This window comes from Apium graveolens, chromosome 5 (genome assembly GCF_009905375.1).
Source record: "Apium graveolens cultivar Ventura chromosome 5, ASM990537v1, whole genome shotgun sequence".
NCBI classification, from domain to species: domain Eukaryota; kingdom Viridiplantae; phylum Streptophyta; class Magnoliopsida; order Apiales; family Apiaceae; genus Apium; species Apium graveolens.
The window spans coordinates 1,382,353-1,407,168 of NC_133651.1; the positions used below are offsets into that span (position 1 = coordinate 1,382,353).

Genomic DNA, 24,816 nt, shown 5'->3' on the forward strand with positions numbered 1-24,816 from the left:
TCTCGTGTTAAATCTATCAACATCACCCCCTGCATTCACATCGATTTCTCGTGTTAAATCTATCAAGATGATTAGATGGTTATTGCTATCGATTCTCAGGGACCAGGACCCGAATTAGTAGTATGCGCTACTCTATGCTGGTTGGAATTTGGCCTGAAACTTGTGGGCTGGGGTCACTAGAACACTATAAGCTTCTCGTGAACCAAACAGGGACCCAATTTATGTTTCTCTACAAATTCAATCACTTTCTTGTTTGTTTTCTTATGGGATGGACAAACTTCACATTCACATTAAGCAGTTATCCTTTGCATGATTGACATTATTATTATAAGAGTAATGCTAGATGCACAAAATTGTGTACATATTGCGCAAAATGATAGTGTTTTAATTGGGGCTGTTGATGTGGATACAGAGACACATATCATTTTGTACAAAATTTTGTATCAAATTTTGTGCACCAAACATTTTCCTTACGATAAAAATGTGGATGATTATGAACACCCAAGAGTTCACTTCTCTATCTCCATGCTCTCTACAAAACTCTATATAAACTTGACAATTTGTATGCATTAAACAAAGTGCTTCATAGTCATGAGAGTTTCAACAATGTCTTGGCTTTTGGCTCTGACACTCTTTTGTTTGGCATGTACAAGTACAACCAATGCAAGAGCTACTAGGAAAACACAGCTTCCTTCTGCAGCTGTTGTTGGCACTGTCTACTGTCACACTTGCTCACAAAATGACTTCTCCAAGTTCAACTACATCATTTCAGGTTCATTTCACAATCTACATCATCTCCATATGTTTACATAACTAGATTATGATTCTGGTAGTTATTTGCATGTTCAGGGGCATTGGTTGCAGTAGAATGTGATGCCACAGACTCAAGCCCAAGATTCCGAAAAGAAGCCAGAACAAACAAGCATGGAAAATTCAAAGTAAATTTACCAATCTCAGTAACTAAAAGGATCAAGAATATCAAGAAATGCTCTGTGAACTTGGTTCACAGCAATGATGCCAACTGCGCGGTTGCATCAACATCAACAACAACAACATCTGCACTTCATCTCAATTCAATAAGATCAAGAAACCACATTTTCTCAGCTGGTGTTTTGACATTCAAACCCCTAACACAACCAGACTTATGTAATCAAAAACCGCAAATTTCAAATCATCCACCTTCAAGGCCACCAAAACGAGCAACTCGTAAAAAAACCAGTAAGGCCTTGATGAACCAGAAAACATTTTTTCCATTTCCACCTTTGATTCCAAACCCCTTTCAGCCACCACCAGCAATACTTCCTCCGATTATTCCTTCACCACCGCCTTCAATATTTCCTCCGTTTTTCCCATCACCTCCACCTTCGATATTTCCTCCCATTTTTCCATCTCCACCACAGCCACCACCTTCAATATTTCCTCCAATTTTCCCTGCACCACCTGTAGCACCTCCATCACTTTTTCCCCCTATACCTGGATTTACTCCCCCAGTGAAGCCGCCGCCACCACCACCAGTCTTCCCATTTCTTCCACCAGGATTCCCTGGAGTACCACCAGTAGCAAGTTCAAGTCATTCAGAAGAAACAAAACATCCTTAATTAAATAAGTCACATGCATGTTCCTGGTACATTATAATAAGTAGTCACTTGTCTCTTGCAAAGTTTGTGATAAATTATTGATATTTTATCGTCTAAATCTTTTAGCTGAATTTTCTAACATTCAACCAATCGGATCAAGCAACTTTTAAACAAATTTATGCTTATTTTTAATTTTTTTAGACAAAGTATAATATATACATCCATCTACAAATGTGCCCCTCACAATTCGAAAGTTGTTGTGTTCAGTTGAACCACTCGTACACCCTCAGGCGCGGCCCTGACTGTGTGACTCCTAACAGCATTGAAAAAATCAGAGACATTGTTGATAAAAAAGAAATCCTAAAAATCTCCTAATTCTCTGAAGTGTTTTATAGAATGGCTACCAGATCAGACAACAGATTATGATCCTTGATTGATCAGATTTTCACTGATGAAATGTTATAACAATATAAGAACCAAACTCGAACAGATTATAATTTGTGAAGAACATGAACCATAACAATAATATAGCTAATACACAAGTGGTTTTCAGTTTTTCAGACTAAAAGCCCTTCTGTTACAAAATTCCTAAGAGATCAAAGTTCTCTCCATAACAAGGGATCAAAGTTCTGAATGCATGCACACGAAGAACATGCTCTGCATCTTAAAGTACAGATATTTTCATTCAAACATGACTTGGTTGGTTTATATATTTTCTACATAATGTTTTATTTGTGTCTGCACAGAAGGTTGACCTTGGACTCCATGACAACATCGAACATGAGTCCCCCGTCAACCTTGTCAGCCCGGGCTCTGGTATCATGTTGGGTAACCAGTCGCTCAAATATCTCAAGATGCCAGAGAAAGGCCCGACTGAATGTTTATATTATATTCTAACACATAACTTAACTTATCTCCTATGGTATTTATGTGGAATGTCTTTTGTAAGATGTGGCCACTAAAAGGCTCTCGTGAACCAAATGGGGACCCTATGTGTGTTCAAGACAAATCCAATCACTTTCTTGTTTTGTTTATTATGGGACTGACAAACTTTACATTCACATTATACAGTCAGTTTGCCGTTGGACGATTGCCTTTGCATGATTGACATTATTATGATGATAGAAAGTTTATGAACACTCAAGTCTATCTCTGTGTTCTATAGGACAGAGTAAACTTCTCTACAAACTTTATATATACTTCACATTTTATCTGCATTATTCTATATAGTCATCCAAGTTTTCATAATGTCTTGGCTTTGGGCTCTGGCACTCTTCTGGTTTGCATTTGCTTCAAGTGCAGAAGCTACCAGGAAGACACAGCTTCCTGCTTCTGTTGTTGGCACTGTCTACTGTCACACTTGCTCACAAAATGATTTCTCCGAGTTCAACCGTTTCATTTCAGGTTAGTATCTCTAATTTTTTTGATATCAACTTCTCAATCTACACCATGAATCACCAATATTTATCTAACTTTGCATCTATGTGTGCAGGGGCATTGGTTGCAGTAGAATGTGATGGCACACAACCAAGCTCAAGGTTCCGAAAAGAAGTCAAAACCAACAAGCATGGACAATTCAAAGTAAAGCTACCATTCTCTGTAACTAAACATGTCAAGAACATTAAGAAATGCTCTGTGAACTTAATCAGCAGCAATGATGCCAACTGTGCAGTGGCATCAACCGCGAGAACATCTTCATTTCGTCTCAAAACAATACAAGCAAGAACCTGCATTTTCTCAGCTGGCTTTCTCACATTCAAACCCCTGACACAACCAAACATCTGTAACAAGAAACCTAACATCAACGAAAACTCAAAGGATTCTGTAAACAATGATCCTTCATCATTTCCTCCTCCACTTCAAGATCCACCTTCATCAATTATACCTCCAATAGACAATCCAGGCCAATTTACACCACTTCCAATACTCCCAAGGCTCCCTCCTTTACCAGAACTACCAAATCTTCCACCTATACTCCCACCAAAACAAGCAACTCATACAAAAACCAGCAGTGACTTGAAAAACCAAAAAACATTTTTTCCTTTTCCACCTACAGTTCCAAACCCCTTTCAGCCACCTTTAGTCCCAAACCCCTTGCAGCCACCACCAGCATTAGTTCCTCCAGTCATCCCTTCACCGCCACCTTCATTATTTCCTCCGGTCTTCCCATCACCACCGCCTTCAATATTTCCTCCCGTAATCCCTGCACCACCAGTCTCACCTCCATCATTCTTCCCACCTATACCAGGATTTAGTCATCCAGCTTCACCACCGCCTCCGGTCATCCCATTTCTTCCACCAGGATTCCCTGGAGTACCACCAGCAACAACTTCAAGTCATTCAAAAGAGACAAAGCATCCTTGATTAGCCAAAAATCACACGTTCCTTGTACATTATGCTGGAAAAATAAAAAAACTGGTTCTTTTGCTTAAGTTTCTTGTCATAACCCATGGTGATTTTAACATGTAATAGCAATGAACCATGTTAATTCTACCTGAGTATAATTTAATGCTTAAATCCTGGTTCTACACTTGTATTGTATCTAGCATAATATGAATATCAGTACTCTAATACATGAATCTCAAAGATTGTTATACCTTGTAAAGTTCAAAGTTGTTATTCGTAATACCATAAATTTCTATTTAAAGCAGAGTTTTGTGAAACAAGCAAACAACCCCATCACAAAACGATTAGGCGTGTTTTGCAATCACTTCTGAAACATCAGTTATTCAGAGTAAATTTGTTCCTTGGCGATATCAGCAGCACTAGACAAAAGGAAGGATGGAGTGTCATTATAAAGATGCTTTCTAATGATCTACTTTAAAGCCTCTTGTATCTGCTGTACTTGTTCTTCTGATCATATTCTTTCCAACTTCTAATACACAATTAAATTAGGCATAGTTTCTAGAAGAGGTGTGGTCACTGGTTAACCGGAAAACTTGGACAAGTTCTCGAGAATCTTATTTCTTTTACACATGTACAAACAAATGATAATAAATATTATAGGTGCTTCTAATCAATTATCCCTATCAAGCGTTATACATCTAAGAAGGGCACGAACGACAAACATTTTTAAATCCTTGTCATGCATTTTTTGAAGACTAACAGAAAATCATTCATTGCAGTAACTCAAACACACAGAATAAGAGAAACAGTGCTTGCCATGAGTTTCATTGAAGATGCAGAAATGAGAAATAAAAGAGGTTTCAGATGATTACAAAAACACTGTTCCACATTCCTTGTACAAAAGGGATGCTATGTAGAAAATATATGAGATTACAGAATTGAGCTCATTTCTGCATAGAGTTGGAAGGCCAGGTTCATTATAAGAGTCGGATAAAGGGATCAAATTGTGTGGCATCACTGCTATCGTTTCCAGTTGATGTTGAGCTTGGTTGCCATGCCATGCAATCAACATGGACTACCTTGGACAATTTTGTGTTTTTGGAAATCGAAGTATTTGGAAGAACTCGAGTCTGTTTTTTCACAAATCGTTAGGTTTACACCAATAATGTTGCATATATATAGTCTCGTGCAAGGTTTACACCAATAATCTTTTTTTATTGATGTGACAAAGTTCGAACCCTCAATATCCTGTAAAGGGAGCGAGGGAGATACCGCTATATCCAGAAGTGTTGGGCCTACACCAATAATCTTGCATATATAGAGTCTCGTGCAAGGTTTACACCAATAATCTTTTTTTATTGATGTGACAAAGTTCGAACCCTCAACATCCTGTAAAGGGAGCGAGGGAGATACCGCTATATTAAGAGGTGTTAGACCTGTTAGACCTACACCAATAATCTTGCATGTATAGAGTCTCGTGCAAGGTTTACACCAATAATCTTTTTTTATTGATGAGACAAAGTTCGAACCCTCAACATCCTGTAAAGGAAGCGAGAGAGATACCGTTATACCAAGAGGTGTTGGGCCTACACCAATAATCTTGCATGTATAGAGTCTCGTGCAAGGTTTACACCAATAATCTTTTTTTATTGATGTGACAAAGTTCGAACCCTCAACATCCTGTAAAGGGAGCGAGGGAGATACCGTTATACCAAGAGATGTTGGGCCTACACCAATAATCTTGGATATATAGAGTCTCGTGCAAGGTTTACACCAATAATCTTTTTTTATTGATGAGACAAAGTTCGAACCCTCAACATCCTGTAAAGGGAGCGAGGGAGATACCGCTATACCAAGAGGTATTGGGCCTACACCAATAATCTTGCATATAAAGAGTCTCGTGCAAGGTTTACACCAATAATCTTTTTTTATTGATTTGACAAAGTTCGAACCTTCAACATCCTAAAAAGGGAGCGAGGGAGATACCGCTATACCAAGAGGTGTTGGGCCTACACCAATAATCTTGCATTTAGTCATGTTGCAACATTCATCGATGGTGCTCGGTTTGATTAAAGTTTTAAACCATAAGCCTTCTTTTGACGTTGTTCTTATAAGCTGCAACTAATGGCTTTAACTTCCCAGGCATGATTTTATATGCCGTGTTCATAGCTTTCAAATTTATAACATGCTAGCAACAGATAACACAATGTATCAAAGAGTTTAAACAATTTATGCAACTAAAATGAAATAGTAACTCCTAAAATCTCTTACAAATAGCTCCAAAATAGATAGTGTAGAGTTGCACCAAAATCTTATCAGCATCGCAAGGGTGATTAAAAAGATAATAACTATTCCGAATCCAACGGGAGTAGAATTTATGATTGTGTCTCCCCGCCAGAGTCTGTCACTTAAATGCGGTTTATCTTATATTGGTTAACGTGATTTGCATGCTATTGCGTGAGCCCGTGGGATTTACCCGGTGCGCACCCGAAGAGTAGCGGTTGCGGGTTACTGTGATTGAAAAAAAATGCTTCTTGGGCTCTCTCTGACCCAGTTTAATTTCTTGATGGACTATTAAAATGAACACCTGAGAGCCGAATTTGAGGCCCAACAATATAGGTAGGTATTATAGTGTACACCTGAAGAAAAACAGGTTGCCCTGCTTGTAGGCTAGGTAGATGTTCATATTAAAGAACAATTTAAAGGTGACAACTGTGAATTTAAATGCAGCATAAAGTTTCATTGTCAACCATAATTTTGGATTTCTTATAAATGTTGAATCTGATGCAGACATGTGAGATTAATTACTGCACAATGTCATTCTCAGAATCCATCATCTCAACATGCTCTGTGATTCAATACCCATATTAGCATCTTTACAATCATGGCTCATGGAATTTTCTACCTTACTTTCACCATTTCATTCATTCAAATCACCTGTTTTTCTGATCGTAGTGGGTGTAACTTTTTAAACCTAAAACACTAAAACTAATGTGAGGACAATTAAAACCAAGTACCAGTTTGACTCCGAGTACTCGAAGTTTTGACCTAGCTTTACAAGTTCTTGGATCCCATTACTGGGAGACTCGTGAGTACTTTTCCGAGTTAACCATATGCCAGAGTTACTAAAGTACTAACATTCTTGAAAATTATGTAAGGAAGTATACCTGACAAAATGAGTCTGAATCCGAAAAATCGAACCGAAATTCATGAAACCGAAATTCATGAAACCGAGATCTGATCCGAGATCTGAATCATACAATCCGATAGTTATCCGAAAACCGATTTAAACCGATCTGAAAAATACCCGAACCGAAAATTTAACCAAAAATTATCTGAAATATAAGATCCGATTATAACTTGTAACCGATTAAAACCGAATAATATATTACTTGAACTGAATATGACCCGAAATAAGCAAAATTTATACTTTGAACAATTTTATGTTTATAATAACACACTTATTTAATCATAATCTTTTGTAAAAGTACATTATATTATATTAAAAATACTAAATTACATGAAAAAGATATTTTTAAATCTCAAAAATTGAAAAAATAATTAAGTTATGATCCAAAAATATCTGAACCGAATTTAATCCGAACAGGATTTTATCCGATCTTAATCCGAATTTTATCCGATTTTAATCTGAATTAGACCTGAACCGAATCACATCCAATCCGATCTGAATGGTCTTCAAATAAACTATAAACCGAAAGTTTTTCCGATCCGAAATTGATCGGATCTGAAACCGAACCGATTATTCGAATTGTCAAGTCTACAAGGAAGTACTCCCTTCGTCCCACTGGTATTTTTTTTATCGTAGATAATCCGCAGCCGCTACCCTTCGGGGGTGTACACCGGCTAAACCCTACGGCTCACGCAATAGCCTGCAAACCACGTGAACCTAGTTAAACCGTATTTAAGCGACAGACTCTGGCTTAGAAGACATAATCATAAATTATCCTCCCGTGGATTCGAATCAACGTATTTCGAGGCTTCTATAAAGTATAGTTTCATAATGTTTTTTTTTTTAAAAATTGAATAAAAATTTAAACATAAAACTTTTATTTAAAAAAAATAATATGAAATTATATTTTAAACGAGCATTGAAAAACGTCCAAAAAAGTAACGTAAACAATTCAATAAGACTGAGAGAGTATTTGAATAATGTTAATAATTCAACGTCACGGATAACTTTACGACTTCGCATTTTAGAAGAGTCAGTGCTTAACTAATTGGTCCCGGATAAATTAGTTAGAGCAATAGAGTTCATTAAATTATTATGCATAATTTAATTATAGGATTTACAGGTAATTATTAGTGCAGGCCACTCATTTCAGAGCAGAACACTGATTTGGAATATCCTGCCTCCACCAAAATAAAGCCCATTATAATAATTAAAAAAAAACTACGTGGTTTGTATAATGATTAAGCTTTTCACCCACAAGATATATATATTTCCATGTCACAAACCAAATTTTCTTTGATAAAATAATTTCGAGTTTATACCAGAAAGATTATTCAAATAATTCAACTTTTTTTAATAAAATTATTTAAGATAGTCAAGGAAACAAATTATTTAATTTGTATTTTTTTTATACGTAAAATGTATGTCACGTAAAAAAATTTGAATTTAGATCGACGTATATATATTTATGCAGATTGCACGTATGTGAAGAAAATAAAACTGTAAATAGAATCACCCGAATAATGTTTCCGAGATTAATTTAGAAAATTTTATGTGAGATACGCAATCAAATTATCTTATATTTGGTAATATTCATTTAATTATTCTCATTTCTTGACACACAAATACAAACTGTATTTATAACACGTGTCATTTTTTATTGAATTTTTTTTATTTAGTACTCCCTCCGTCCCTAAATAATTTTTCCGTTTGTGTTGAACACGTTTGCCAATGCACATTTTTGATTGTTAATATCTTTAATTTCGTATTAGTATTAAATATAAAAATTTCATTGTATTAAAGTACTCATAAATACGAATTCGACAAAATCATTCATGACTATATTTGATCTTATAGATTATACGTAAATTAGTAGTCAATCGCTTACCATAAATAGTGTAAAAAGTCAAAATGAGAAACGTTTTTTTGGGACGGAGGGAGTATCATCTAAGAAAATTTTTCTAAGCTAATCTCCGAAGAAAAATGTTATGTTCCCAAAAACGGTTCCAAAAATTGTTTCAAAATACTTAGTTGGCGGTATTAACGACATGGGCCCATGCGCATATATATATATATAAGAGTTTTATCAATAATATTACGTCATGTGTCATTTTGTGTTTCTGGGTACTCAGCACTACTCATCTCAAAAACTTTATTCTCGTAAAATTTATTTAGTTTACGGTAAAAAAATTGCAAAATTTCCTGATTTATAATAAGATAGACAATCAATAGTTATGGAAATAAACTTGAAAGAGACAAAATGAAAACTGAAATATGTGGTAGCTATATATGAGCACAACAAATGCCAGTTATGCATGACAATAAAAATAGGTCACGGGAAAATTGTCACATTTGTAAATTCCAACAGGTGAAATTGTACGAATACTTGGATACTTTAAACAAAATTGTTGATCAGCTCCCATTGGAGGGCCGGCAACTCGCAAGCTCGAACTCATTTAATTGTGTTTGTCACAAAATTTTAACTTTTTTTAGGTTGAATCGGCTTATTTAATTAAATATATCGAGTCTGAACACAGACTTCAGCTTGTTTAGTTAAATGAGTATATAAGTCGGATTCGATTAAAAGTTTCGATCCGATTAATTATACGAGTCAGCTCAACTCAACTTGACTCGATTCGATTATACTCGTATCGAATTACGTCAATTTCATAACTCGGCTAGCTCGGCTCCATCGAGTTACGGCCCTATCACCCCTAAAAATACCCCTACGTATAGTAGCAAATTATATAGACAAGAACGCCATGTAGAAAAGAAAGCAGACGCTATTAGAATCGAACAATTAAAAGATTCAAGATTTGTTTATCTACTACTCCCTCCGTCCTGTAATATATTTCCTATTTTGACTTCTGACACTATTCATGGTAAGCGATTGACTATTAATTTACGTATAATCTATAAGATCAAACATAGTTATGAATGATCTTGTTGAATAAGTATTTATAAGTACTTTAATACAATGGAATTTTTATATTTAATACTAATACGAAATTAAATATATTAACAACAAAAAGTGTGTATCGACAAACGTCTCCAACACAAATAGAAAACGTTTTTAGGGACGGAGGGAGTACTTATATATTTTCATTTTGTTTTTAAAACATTTTTTTTAACTTTTAATATAAATAAGTACAAATTTATGTTTTGCATTTAATAATGTAAGACTGTGTTGAGATTTTTTCGCAAATTTTAAAATTTTAGAGTAACTGATTATTGATTTTAAGATTGACACCGAGCGTTTTATAACTATACTATTAACTTTTAACTCATGTCATTTGTTCTTGTCTTGTGAAATAAATCAAACTTCTTTGGTTTCATATAAACATGCATATGACATAGTCAAAGCTAATATAGTAGCATTTTTTTTATTCTTGCTAATTAATATAATAGCAGGTCTATAACTGGTGTCCGGCATGTAGATAGCTGGGTGCGATTGGAACGGTGGTGAGAATTACATGTGCTCACCTGTAACAAAAAATATTTGTTCAAAACATGAGTCATCTCAACTCAGTTGTTGCAAATGAGTCATCTGAACACTGGACTATTAATCGAATTAATGTGAGGGTCAATTGTGAAACTACTGTTTTCGGGGTAGATGCATACTGCATTGCCCGGGAAACTATTACCTTCATTTATAATTTTCAGAATATTTGTAATGAGTTTGTTAAGCAATCCGAAAACAAAACGGCTAATTATTTAGTTTTTTTTATTTTTCAACCGGATTGTATGATCAGTTGGGGTTTGTCCCGATTAAGTCTCTTTCAAGTTATTAATGAAATCTGCTTTTAATTTGGGAAAAAAAATTACATACTTACCGAAACAAATTTTTACCATCCTGCGAAAGAATAAGAGCTCAGCTGATGCACCAACGAGTTATATAATTATGAACCGTTCGGTATCATCTTCGTAATTCTTATTTTTATAAATAATTAAATTAGTTAAGGGAGAGATGGGGTTCACCTACTCCAAATTCTGCAATTCACATAAATTTGATGTGCAGTAAATTAAAAAAACCTTTTAATGACAAGCATTAGCGTAAGGATAAAAGTGTTAGCTAAAATGCAGTAACTTTTGAAGTAATTAACGTGCAAAAATACTAAAAAAAAATTATGAACTATATTCATTCACAAAAAAATTATAAATAATATGATGTGACATTTATAAGGTTTTAATTTACGAGCTAGTACCATCTTATTATCAGAATAATTAGCAAATATACACTAACCCATTTATGTTTAAAAACGGTCTTGGAACAACGTTTGAGTACTCTAGCATTTCTCTCTAACTAATTACTAACCATTTGATATAGATGGAGTCATAAAGCACATTAATAACTTTTATTAAAAAGTGAAACCCTTTTTAAATGGTACTATTAATTTTGGTTTCACCAACTTTTAGTTTCACTTATTTATTCGTGTATATTTTATAACTAGCCTATAACCCGTGCGATACACAGACTGATTATAACATTTGTAATTTTATTATTTTATATCAAAATAATTTAAGAAAAATAATAAGTATATATTATTGAGATTAATGAAGTTAAAATATTTACATATTATTTTGTATGTATTATATTATTGAAAGATTCAAAATTTAAATAGTTAAAATCTCAATAAGTCTTTCTACTACGGTCTCCGCTTTACTGTGCGATGCAGTGCCTATATGAAAGTGGTAATTTTTTCCTGATTTATTAATTATTTTGTTATATTATAATTTGAATTACTAAAATTAATCTTGAAAGTGTTTGGTTTCTTATAAAAGAGATAAGATTAAGATAGAAGTCGAGTGTGATTAGAAATTAAGTTGGATAATAATTCATAACAGATGTAGTTATATTAAATACATGGTTTGTTTTTTTTAATTAAATTATAATTGTTTAAACTTTATTTTGGAAGGTGTTAACAGAATTTTTAGGAAGGTGTGAACCAACCAACCAAATTATCCTATTGCTTATAATAGTATAGTATAAATAAGAGTATGTAGTTATATTAAATACATGATTTATTTTTTTTAATTAAATTATAATTGTTTAAACTTTATTTTAGAAGGTGTTAAAAGACTTTTTAGGAATGTGTGAACCAACCAACCAAATTATCATATCTTTTGCTTATAATAGTATAATATAGATTCTACTTTTATACGTATTTTAATTATACTAAACTTTTAATTACATCATTTATTCATGTTATACTTCTATATGTATTATGATTATATTAAATTTGGTTTTATTTTTGTTAACTTATACTTCTACATTATGATTCCATTAAGTTCGGTTTAATTTTTATTTCCTTGTAATTCTATCTATTAAGTTTTATTTTTGTTTCACCCTTTTGTTTTAACCTTTTGTGTTCTTAATTCATTTATGTATTACTAATTCAATACTCCCTCCGTCCCGTTGAATATTATACGTTCACTATTTACACGTATTTTGAGACTTCTATAAAGTATAGTTTCATAATTTATTTATTTATTTTTTTAAATAAAAGTTTAAACATAAAACTGTTATTAAAGAAAAAAAAATTAAAAAAATATATTATGGAGTTATGTTTTAAATGAGCATTGAAAAGCGTGTCAAAAAGTAATGTATAGAATTGAATGAGACAGAGGGAGTATATTATAGTGTTTAGTTTCATCAATTTTTGATTTCACCCTTTTTGAATTTCATTATAATTCTAAATGTATAATTTTTATTTTTCTTTTATAATGAAATAATATTTTTTTTGAAATCGTATAAAAACTAGATTTTTTTTTATTATAATCATAACACAAATATCGTACTCAATAGTTTGAGTAAATTAGAATTTTTGACAGTGAACTTATACTATTATGATTTTTAAAAATTATTTAAATAAATTATCTCGGCCCGTGTTTTGCACGGGTTATCAACTAGTAATTATAATTAATTAAAAATGAGTAGTTCTAGATATCCCAAATATTCTTTCCAAAATTTTTACCAAATTAACACATTGCTGATTTTGGTTTGTGGGCACATATAAAGCACACGGAATTTCATATTATTATTAGGAAATAGGAATCTAACATTTTTTGTAAAAAAATTTGGAATTTCTATCATTTTCTCTAAAATAATATTTATTTTTTTCCCACTCATCACATCTTTTTACCACAAAGAAGATAACTTTTTTCTAGCAACATATATACATAGTACTCTCAACTACTCACACAAAACCAACCAAATATGCTAAAACAACAACTAAATCAAGTATGAGCACGGTTGGATAGCTCAAGTGGTAAAGGGCTTATCCTCTGTCGTCCCAGATCCTGGGTTCGATCCTGGCTCACCCCGAAAATTGTTGAGAACAGATACTCATTTGTAAGGCTATAAGCCAAAATTAGTCAAAAAAAAAAAACAACTAAATCAAGTATAAAAAATTGACACCCCAACTATTCCTTCCAAAAACATTTAAACAATAAAATAATAACAAACACTTCTCATAGCTCCAATTGCACACATCATGATGAGTGAAAACAACAGAGGTAGTTACACTTGCATACAATCATTCCTGGATAAATCATAGGCCACTGTAAATACATACACACTACTTGTCTCTATATATATATGTGTCACACCGACGCCGTAACAATCGGTAAAAATATTATCCTCAACTATTTGTACTCATCCACACTCTCCTCTTCAAAAAATTCAATTTTTGGACCATTTTTTTCCGGCAGTAATCGCCGGAATCTGATCGGGGGTGTCACTAAAATTGCAAATCTTGAAAAGGGTCGATCGAGTTTTTCGCATTTGAGCAGTATAAATCTACATTGTAAGTGGAGTTCTTGAAAATCTTGAAAATCTTGAAATTTGGGTTTAATGTTAATTTAGTTTTGTTGGGGTTTGGTTTTAGTTTTTTAAGTTTGTAGATTCGTTTTGTTTTTTAATACAATGATTAAATAGTAATTAAATTTGTTTGGAGTAATAAAATATTGATGCTTTTGTTTTGTACTTTTCTTGTTATGTATTGTTTGTTTATTAGGTACCTTGTTGTGGAATTTATTGGGGTTTTTGATTGATGCTTGTAGATGTGATGGTATCAAACAATGTGTAAATGTGGTGATGATAGTATGGTGGAAAGAGAGGAAATGTGGAAGATTGGGATGAAATATGTTGGTGTGAGTAAGATTGGGAGGCCAAATTTGATGGTTTCTCGGGCTCCGATGATGCTGTGGATTGTGAGGGGAGTGACAACACTCTTGATTTGGACTTTTGTTATAAGGTTATTGATAATGGGGGAGATTATGGGGCCTAAATTGTTGAAGAGTTGGCCTTCTTGTTTTACTCCTCCAACTACATTGTTTGCAAAAGAGGTTAAATTATCGAGTGTCGGTGTTCTTCCCAAAGATTTTCATCCTCCCAAGAGTGAGTATTGTAGTATGCTTGTGTCATTTGCAGTTTATATTGGTTTTTTGCGATATCAATATTTTAGTATTGTTGTGAGAATATGAGTTTCATGGTTTTCTATCTCATTCTTTACTTGGTAGAATGCAAATGCTGGAAGTGGCTCATCTGTTGAACCTAGTTGGGATGTATTTCATTACTTTTTAAGATCATTTCTATGTCATCAAAACCTGCTTCACAAATTCATTGTTTTTGGTTTACTAGCAAAAACAATTCCTTCTCGATAGTGCTGCTTAATTTTCGGTTGTTTGTAATACTTTGTCTGGTTGATAAAAAACTGTTAATGGTGTATCTCCAATTTAGTTTCATAACTGAATTGCCTAGCTATGGGTTTCAGGGATTTACAAGAACAATGGTTATCTCTTGGTTTCTTGCAATGGAGGGCTCAATCAGATGCGAGCAGCGGTGAGTTTCTATTTACTCTTATACTGTCACCGAATTTGCTCCTGTGATCTGATTTCATATTGTACTTTTTGATGCAGATTTGTGATATGGTATCTATTGCAAGATATTTAAATGTCACGCTAATTGTCCCAGAACTGGATAAAACTTCATTTTGGGCTGATCCAAGGTCAGTTCGGTTGTTTTTCTTTCTTTTGAAGGAATTTTCCTTTTTAACATATCAACTTCAGATTTGAAAATTTTCATTTAAACATCGCAGTGAGTTCAAGGACATATTTGATGTGGACCATTTCATTACATCCTTAAGAGATGAAGTTCGTATTTTGAAAGAGCTCCCACCTCGACTAAAGAAAAGATTTAAACTTGGACTATTCCACTCGTTGCCCCCTATTAGTTGGTCTGACATTTCGTACTATCACGATCAGGTACGTAGCTGTTGCATAAATTTAACATATGTTTCTCAATGTCTACGGTTATACATATATAACTCAGCTTCTGATTTATATTTACGTAACCAGATACTGCCCCTGCTTCAAAAGTATAAAGTTGTGCATTTAAATAGAACAGATGCTCGACTTGCAAATAATGGGTTACCTCTGGAGATTCAGAAGTTGCGTTGCAGAGTAAATTTTAATGCTTTGAAATTCACTTCTCAAATAGAGGAGCTAGGTAGAAAGGTTGTCAGCATCTTGAGACAAAATGGCCCTTTTGTAGTCCTCCATCTAAGATACGAGATGGATATGTTGGCATTTTCTGGCTGCAGCCATGGCTGCAACGTTGAAGAGGTGGAAGAACTAACAAGAATGAGGTACAAATGATATGGTATTTGATATTGTTAAAAATGTGCACAACTATGTTGACAATCATTTATTTAGAAAGCTTTTATCCCTTATTTACATGGTTGAACTCTGCATAACTAGGTACGCCTACCCTTGGTGGAAGGAAAAAGTTATAGATTCGGACTTCAAAAGAAAAGAAGGTTTGTGTCCTCTGACACCTGAAGAAACTGCTCTAATTTTAACAGCATTGGGGATCAACCATGATGTTCAAATTTATATTGCTGCTGGAGAAATTTATGGTGGGAGTCGTAGAATGGCAAGCTTGGCAGCCGCATATCCAAATCTGGTCTGTACTAAAAAGGAGATGCATGACTTTCTCTTTGAGCTTCTCTATAATATCCTAACAAACACTATTAATGCTCTGAGCAGGTTAGAAAGGAAAAACTCCTACAACCTTCAGAATTGATGTATTTCCAGAACCACTCATCCCAAATGGCTGCGCTAGATTATCTTGTCTCCTTGGAGAGTGACATATTTGTGCCTACATATGACGGAAACATGGCCAAAGTTGTTGAAGGACATCGTAGGTACTTTATATACCAACCACAATTTGAACTGATTGTTTTTACTAAGTTTGTCCAGCTCCCTAGTTACCTTCATTTATTTGCTTAATGAAAAAAACTTCTATGTTACGCAAATGATTGCTTCCAATTATATGGCAGCGGCAGAGTGTAAGTCTATATGATGCAGGAGAAGTAATTAGTTCCTTTCCCAAAAACCATGATTTTTCTTGGTATTTTTCATGTAGTAGTGTACCATGATATTGGATATCAGTATACGATTCTTTCCAAAAACTATGATTTTGCTTCTGATACACAACTAAGAGGATTTTCCGTGTTTACAGTGTATTTTTCTAGGTGTTTTCACATAGTATTGCACTAGCAGTGTGCTGTTCACTTCAATTATATTTCAGGGCTTTACTGTTATGCATTTTATGTTGTGTTAAAGCATAGTCCAGTTAAAGTTAACCACTTCTTTGTTGTTATATTAAATTCTCAGATATTTAGGATTCAAGAAGACCATTGCGCTGGACAGAAAGCTTTTGGTTGATTTGATTGATCAATATCGTAGTGGATCATTAAGCTGGGATGATTTTTCTTTAACAGTCAAGGAATCTCATGCCGATCGAATGGGGACTGCAAGAAGGCGTTTAGTCATGCCAGATAAACTCAAGGAAGAAGATTATTTCTACGCCAATCCCCACGAGTGTTTACAGCCCTTGGTTGAACCACTGGGACTAACATGATTCTCACCAGTGCCAGTCTCATGGTTAGTTTTTGTCATAGACTGCTTGTGTATATTATGTACATCTTACAGCGAGAGCTCTGGTCTTCTATACACATGTTCTAGAAGTCGATTGCACAGACCTTAATCGGCTGAGTTAAGCCGGGTGAGCAATTTGAGGCCTCTGCCTGAGTTATTTTGGAGCACACTAACGTAAACTCAAAGATGATTACTTGTAGGAGTTCTCGATAATCAAATTATTGTACAGAAAAGGAAATTGCATCATTCAAGGGGTGAACTATTTAGAATGGATATTGTTACTCATAAGATTGAACCATATAAACTTAGTTTGAACCATCTAAACTTTTGATAGCCTGATCAGATAATATAATTTGTCATTCGAAATTGGGGAGTTCTTCAGGGCATCTTTTTTCTTCTTACTTTTGCTTCCTTGTCGTAAACATCTGATTTAATCGATATTTCCCTTCAGGTATTCAAAATGGTGTTCGTTCGATATAAACACCTATAGATATTGTTCGTCCACCATGTATTGACAATTTGAATGAAGTCTGTCATTCAAAAGTAATTAAGATCACATTTTGCGATTATCGTTGCATAAGACATCTTCATGTCCAATACTGGGTTCATGAACTACCTTGATCATCTTCCAGATAAAAAAATGAGTAACCTCCTTTTGTGATAACATATTACCAATATCTGATTAGTTACTTGTGACAATGTCGATATCCCCATATAAAACAAACAAACAAGATGCCTGTTAAATATCAATTACCTGCTTTGTTAATAGAATCAGAGTACAAATCTAGGGCTAGTTCTATATGAAAATTAAAAATATCCCAACAGTAAAATCTTACCGGTGAGTACAAATTAAGGGTGCAGCAACCTACAAAACGATAGGTTTCTTAGTAAAACAAACTTCTCCGGATACAATTATAAAACACTATTCATAATAGTTGCACGTTCTAATAACCCAGATCATAATTCTTACCGTCTTAGTTGTATCCAGGTAATAAGGAACTCTATATTCACATCCAACCCCATTAGCACAGTCACACTTGCATTATTTTTATGTGCCAATATGTCTCATACTAAATGTCTATCAACTGAGTTCTACAAAATTATCTTGACATTTCAACATATCGCAAATTGCCAAAACTGGCACTGGCTTTTAGATATTCACCTGGCACCATCGCAAAAACCACCCAGATCATACTCCCTTGCCATAAACAAAAAAGAAAGAAATCCAGGTGAATAACCCCAAGGAGGGAAGAGAAAGAGGGAGGGGGGGGGGGGGAATAAAAGAGGATCAGTTCAATTCCACTACTAGCTCTGTTCGGTTCTCTGTCTTTTGTGGCCTTGAATGGAATCATTGCTACTACTCCCAATTCCATAATTTGATAGTGCCTCATTGTTAGGCGGTAAATTCCTGTTATCCTGTAAAATATAAAAAAAAAAATAGTAACTAAAATTCGCTTCTTGAGACGGTAAAGAGAATAAGCAACTTGGCTTATATCAGCAAGACAAGAAAATAATGTTCTGGAGAGTGTACCTTCGAACAGAAAGCCATAGATGTTATTCTGCTATCAGAATGCTTTGCAATATCAAGTTCAACTGAGATGTTCGTCTGTGACAAATCCACTCCAGAAGATTCTAGTGCATGAGTTAGGGTATTTAACAGCCTGTTCAGCAGTAAATTGATTCAATACCATCACAAATGAACCTTGAAATAGAATAAATTTATGGCTTGGAAAGGGATTCCATTGACTATTCGGTAACCTAAACTACTCGTGCTAAATCTTGTAAACAAGCATGTTAACAAAACTGCAAACACTAGAAGTGAAACATCACCTTCTTTAATTAAAAAAATACTGTAAATAACTACTTGACCATTCCCTAACCTAAATTAATGGTAAATTTGAAATTGCTCGAGCCCAAACCTCTGAAGATCTCACTGAATATAAAAGGAAACACCTTAGGGACACCATTCAAACAAACAGCTTGCATGTGCATATATATCATAGTGAATAAACTTGTTGACAATCATACATATATATCAACTGAGAATCACGCAGATAATTTACAATAAATCAAAGATATGTATAGTGTTTGCATCAAAACAGCTCGGGTTACTTGTGTAACAAAGGATAAAAAAACAGCTATAATATTATCAATCCAAACTTCCGGTACTACAAGAATGTAGAAACAGATTTAGTAAAAAAAAGTGAAGAAACAATGTAGAAACAAATATGCAAGACATGGCACAATACTCACCCTTGGGAGCAGGAGTCTGAGACAGCTATCCGTTCAGTGTTCAGCTCTTCCAGCTCATCTGGAGTATAGCTCGTAGTAGCACATTCAACTGCTCTATCATGCCAATGACGGGGTTGTATTTGAGATGCCAAGAGCTCTGTATTTGAGAAAGATATCGGGGGAGCTTCATTTGTCCCGCCTTCAAACAAATTTGCAGCCACTGACATACCTAGAGAAACTGCTTGAGATCCTGCACCGTGATCTGTTGCTCTGTATTCACAGCCGAAATCAGAATCTATCGAGTTATGTGAATTGGTGAGAGTTGCTGGCGGATCAACTATATTCCCAGGGCCACTCCTTACAAGATTAGATTGATCAACAAAGTTTTCAACAGCTCCACAATTGCTCCTCTGTTTACAAAAAGATTAGAGACTATAGTATTTTCTTAGAATGTAAAAGTTTTAATAGTACAAGGTGCTAGTTAATCACAAACTTACTACATAAAGAAAAGGATGAGATGACAGATAAATATGATTCGTAAATTCACTTCCATGACAAATAAATATGATTCGTAAATTCACTTCCCATCTATTATAATGTCGAATTTTAGTAAAAAGGCTAGATATCTACATTATCATATTCTAACAGGGTGAAGAAATAAAAACTGAAATAGCGAAAAAACAAGCAGAATCTGCGCATACCACACAAACTAGCACTACAGTAAATCTCTAGACACTAACAGATTTGGGACCGCTGAACTTATCAATTCATCGAGATTATTAATTTATTGAGCTTAAATATACACTGCATCTGTTATGTTGGGACTGAGAAAATTTAATAATTTATTGAGGCTCTACTGTAGCACATCCATCCTCAGGCAATTCATTAAGAGCCAAAATCATGGCCTCGTCTGGAATAAGTTTTAGGGGAAAGGAGGAGAAATTATTTTTAGAAAGTAGAGTACACAATTTGAGATTGACACTTCAAGAGCTCAGAGAAAGAGGAGAGAAGCTATAGCGCAAACACAAAATACAGGGAGGAGAGACTTATTTGTTAATGTATTAAACAGGAATTTTGCTCATTGAAGAAAAGAAATCCATCTGTGCACAAAGCGGGCAAGAAATATTTAGAAAAAAAGAAGATAACCTGCATACCAGGGTTTAACATGTTGGAAACTAAATTTTTAATCCGTGAATATAAATTGAAATATCAAGCCTTTAAAAAAGGATAATTAGGGGCATGCAATAGGAACTTAAGACCATTCATAGTTTCATACAAGTGTCAAAACCCACAAATGAACACTATACATACTCAAGGAAGATCATTTGGCTTCTTTGAATTTAGATCAGTGGAACTAGTAACTATGACGGTATATAGCCATCCTCACAAAAATAACAAAAACAGGACAGTTGCTTGTGTTACAATACAGAGAATACACAAACATACATGTGTGTACCCGCGCTATGCTCAAATTTCGGATTCAGTCCACCATAAGGTTATATGCAATAATGCTTAAAAAGAGAGTCTACAAGCCCCGTTCAAACAGAGATCAGGGAGAACAATAAAACACTGCGAGTCAATATTTATGCAAACTGTCTATAGTTCAAAACCTACTTCGATGTGGAGAAAGTGTCGCATGCAATTAACCATTGAACTATATAAAGAAAATATTACCCATGGAGTCAGCTTTGTGAACTCTGGGCTCCAACCTTGGTATGTCTCCTCGAACACCTGGATCCTATCTTGTAAAAACTGGATGTACTGAATAACCTGCATTTAGCGCAATGCTCTCATTTATCAAAATAAACAACCAATATCTGTAACTGCTTTTAGTACCTAGGTATAACTACAAGAGTAGGACTAGTCTCAGGTCGTACACTATTTTTGGGGTAAAACTTGAAACTGATTACAGCAGGAGCTACAAACATTTAATCACTGTTTTACTTGATTGTTAAACTAATTGTTAATTGCTCAGCAAAAGTTCTGCCATTACAATATCAATCACTAGAGACTTAGTGCAATCATTTCAATGTCAACCAAGATTATTCTTGGGACAGAAAAAGTAGTCAAGATATTTTAAAAAGAGAGGCTGTAATAATAGCTTAAGCTCCTGACCTCCAACAAGAATGTGGCTCTATCCCTCTTCTGGTCATTTTCAGGTATAAGCTCTCGTAAAATTTGAAATCTGCATCAATGAAAAATATGAACCTCCATGAAATCTATAGGAAAAGGCCAGAAACAATAAACATTGGTACCAGACAGGAAAAGAAAAACGAAGATATACGACTGGAATTGAAAGACAGACCAATGAAATAAAAGAGTAAAAGAACTGTCCTGCTGTCACACAAGGACTTTAAGCCTTTCCAAAGTAGGCACCAGTCACCACAGATGCTCGTTATAAGGAGAGTAATTAGCCTTCTATCAACGAGCATCAGTAGGGGGGGTGTTAGGAAACTCTTTTCAGAAAATGAAAAAACCTTACTTGTTCCTAAAATTATAACTAATCTTCTAGTTAAACCTCGTATAGAGGACTATATGTGCCAAAATGATGCTTTTAAAGGAAACAACTGGAAGGACAATAGTAAGTACAATTTGTTTAGCAATCCTACCAGCCAATTAATTTCAACTATATGCGATTAATTAAAATAATAACAATTTCCGACATTTTATTGATCAAATTTTCACATTCACTAATCAGTATAAAGATTAATTGAACTGCTCAACCCATTTTTGCAAACTCTCTAACAAGTTAACTGCAAGCATGTGCTTACGAATTTTTTTTTGAAATATTTCACATATATCATATGAGACTTATATTATTCACTGAAATTTGTGTTACTACAAATGTTTGTGAATGATGAATTGATCATACTAATTTAGAGCTGAAACCACAAGATTTACAATTAAATTATGTTTTAAAAATTTATCGAGTATTTGTTGTGCATTAGACCATCTCTAACCCATAGTGTTACTTTGACACTAAAATAGTGTCAAAGTAACACTATCCATAAAATGTATTCCAACCCATTGACACTATACTTTACACTATATGTCTAAACAAAGATATGATACTTACTTTTCCAAAAGCAAATTCCTTGTTTGGACATAATAGGATATAAATAGAATGTGGGGAATAAATTTGTTTTTGTCAACAAAGACAAGGGTATTGTAGGGAAATATGAACTATGCCAAATTTGGTGTAAAAATTACACCAAATGTACTTTTGACACCAAATTTGGTGTCACGCTATTTACTTGGTGTCACACTATTACACCATTATAGCGTTGCATTTTTGACACCATTATAGCGTTGCATTGGAGTAAATTTTGCACTATAACTTACACTATAATAGTGTTATAGTGTTGGGTTGGAGTTGCTCTAATTCCACTCTTAACTATTATTATATTATATATTCTTAACCACGCTATCTTTCTCTCACCACTTAATTTTGTTCTTTTGTGAATATATTTAATTTTGATAATAAAAAATATATTAAGGAGTCAATTTAAAGAGCATTGTTGGAGATGAGTACATATTAAATCAATAACAGCTAATAATTTATATTGTTTATAAAGAATGAGCTAGGAGTCTGTTGGGAATGCTCTTATAGCCTGTAACCCTGTTATATTTGAAGACAAATGGAAAAACTAGATTGGGGAAAAATTGAACAAATTGACACCTCATCCACTAACCATGACAAAATAGTGTTTCAATAAACACTGCAGTTCAGGTACATCCATATGTTAAAATTACATCTCTAAAGAATGGGTGTGCACTTTCATATGCATACATAGCTTAAGCTTCCTATTTAAAACATCAAGCTAATCTAATCGGAATTCATTTTATGTTAGACTGTATCTTTTTCTGTCCTACAGAATATTTTCCTGCAATCAAGTGACACAAGATAAGAACCTCTATGCTTCTTATCACAGGAGGACAAAATCACACAATAGAAAATATACACCGAGATGTTTCTGTAACTAATTTGTAATCCAGCATCTACTTCTTATGTTTCCGATACAAAAGCCTTTCCTTGCATTCTTGCACAAGACAAGAGAACAACTTTTATTCTAACAGAGTCTTTCATTGCGATGTACCACGTAATTATAATCCATCTTCCTCACATGTTACATCACATGCCTAAATGATTTAATAATGAGTACAACAAGTGATCAAAAAATTAAAAAAAAACATAAAACATTTAATCGACCACGTCTTCCATAAACATAATACAACTAAACATTACTTAACATTCTCACACCAACAAACCACAATTTAAATTACCACAAAAACACACTATCATCAATACGAAAAATTACGAAAAATTAACAAAATGAGACCTCGAAAAGAAGCTTGCCTCTCGTTAATCTTGCTTCGTCGCCGCTGCTCCGTCTCGGAATGCTTGGACCTGCTAGTGTTACTAATAGACTTCCGATCACCGTTCTTCGCATCTACATTTCAATCAAAATGTAATTCACATCAATGAAATCAACAATTCAAAAAATAAATTAAAAAAATAAATTAATTAAGTACCGTGAGTGAGCTTAGAAGCGTAGTCTTCGTCGTCGGCTTCTTCTTCAGCGTTGATTGTTCTCACCATTTGTGCCGTTTAATTGTGAAAATGAAAATTGGGGTGAAACAAACAAGCCCTAGAGCTAAGGCGTTACTCTCAGCTGTGTGAGTTTATTTTTAACTAAAACCCTAAATTATTATTTGACAATAAAATATTATCGGATGTTACTCTTTAGTTGTCACATTTTTCTTTATAAATGTTAAATTGACTAAGTTTTAACTGAATATTAGACATTACTCTTATATTATTTCAAAAAAACTGAAAAATATATATTAAATTAGATTAAATTTACTTTTCGATTATATAATTTTTTATTTTGTTCAATTACAAAATATTAATAAAATTCGATCAAATTTTAATCAATTTAACAGGATTAAAGTCAAATGTTACAACTAAAATGGGATGAAGGTAGTATATTTTTTACCGGTGTTCTAGAAATCGGTACTCGGTTCGAGTCGGTAAGGGTAAGGAGTAATGAGTACTCGGTCGGAAGGAGTATTTGGTTAAAATTTCGGATAGAAAAAATTATAAATTTTATTTTAATATTTATTTTAAGTTAAAGTATTTTATAAATATGTGATATATAAGATAATTAATTATTTTTTTGATTTAAAACTTGAAAATTTTAAACGACCGGTAACTTTTAATTTAGTATAAATTTAACTTGTAATATTTTATAAATTTTATGTAATATAATTAAATATTTTTTTGTTTGGCTTGCCTTTTACAAACATTTTAACATAAACTTTACTTAGAAGTTGCATTTTTTTTGTTAAAAACTAGCATTTCCTTACGGGTTTTTTTGGAGACATTACTCATTTTTTCAACAAATTTCTTCTATAACCGAGTTTTTCTTGGGTAGTCCAAGATCTATCCGGGTTTGGCTCGAGTCAGGTAAAAACCGAGCTATCACCGAGTATACCAAAATCATATCGAAAATATGTCTGAGTATGAGT

At 33.8% G+C, this 24,816-nt stretch overlaps 3 protein-coding genes across 5 annotated transcripts; 2 read left to right on the forward strand and 1 right to left on the reverse strand.

Annotated features, from left to right (window-relative positions):
* The first annotated feature begins 496 nt into the window (after nt 1-496).
* On the forward strand, nt 497-4,107 carry LOC141661870 (uncharacterized). 2 transcript variants are annotated; one of them, XR_012550156.1, is made up of 3 exons: nt 497-772; nt 850-2,981; nt 3,070-4,107. XR_012550156.1 is itself a non-coding variant. In XM_074468883.1 (2 exons), the coding sequence occupies exons 1-2, from the start codon at nt 2,825-2,827 to the stop codon at nt 3,939-3,941; spliced, it is 1,029 nt and encodes a 342-aa protein (XP_074324984.1). In that variant the 5' UTR covers nt 2,668-2,824; the 3' UTR covers nt 3,942-4,107. The 2 variants fall into 2 exon arrangements, 1 of the variants encoding a protein (XP_074324984.1); XM_074468883.1 differs by lacking the exon at nt 497-772 and having other exon boundaries at nt 2,668-2,981.
* Nucleotides 4,108-13,602: 9,495 nt separating this feature from the next.
* On the forward strand, nt 13,603-17,456 carry LOC141661871 (rhamnogalacturonan I rhamnosyltransferase 1-like). Of its 2 annotated transcripts, none has more exons than XM_074468886.1 (9): nt 13,603-13,919; nt 14,176-14,512; nt 14,889-14,956; nt 15,034-15,122; nt 15,213-15,378; nt 15,472-15,761; nt 15,874-16,078; nt 16,162-16,315; nt 16,792-16,929. In XM_074468886.1, exons 2-9 carry the CDS (start codon nt 14,194-14,196, stop codon nt 16,797-16,799), a joined length of 1,299 nt encoding a protein of 432 aa, XP_074324987.1. In that variant the 5' UTR covers nt 13,603-13,919; nt 14,176-14,193; the 3' UTR covers nt 16,800-16,929. The 2 variants fall into 2 exon arrangements, with proteins under 2 accessions (XP_074324987.1, XP_074324985.1); XM_074468884.1 differs by having other exon boundaries at nt 13,604-13,919; nt 16,162-16,319; nt 16,792-17,456.
* A 372-nt stretch (nt 17,457-17,828) lies between these two features.
* LOC141661872 (transcription factor BIM3-like) lies at nt 17,829-23,983 on the reverse strand. The gene is made up of 7 exons (XM_074468887.1): nt 23,821-23,983; nt 23,645-23,738; nt 21,403-21,472; nt 20,962-21,057; nt 19,309-19,697; nt 18,587-18,716; nt 17,829-18,471 (listed from the first exon to the last, which is right to left on the reverse strand). Exons 1-7 carry the CDS (start codon nt 23,885-23,887, stop codon nt 18,361-18,363), a joined length of 957 nt encoding a protein of 318 aa, XP_074324988.1. The 5' UTR covers nt 23,888-23,983; the 3' UTR covers nt 17,829-18,360.
* Nucleotides 23,984-24,816: the final 833 nt, after the last annotated feature.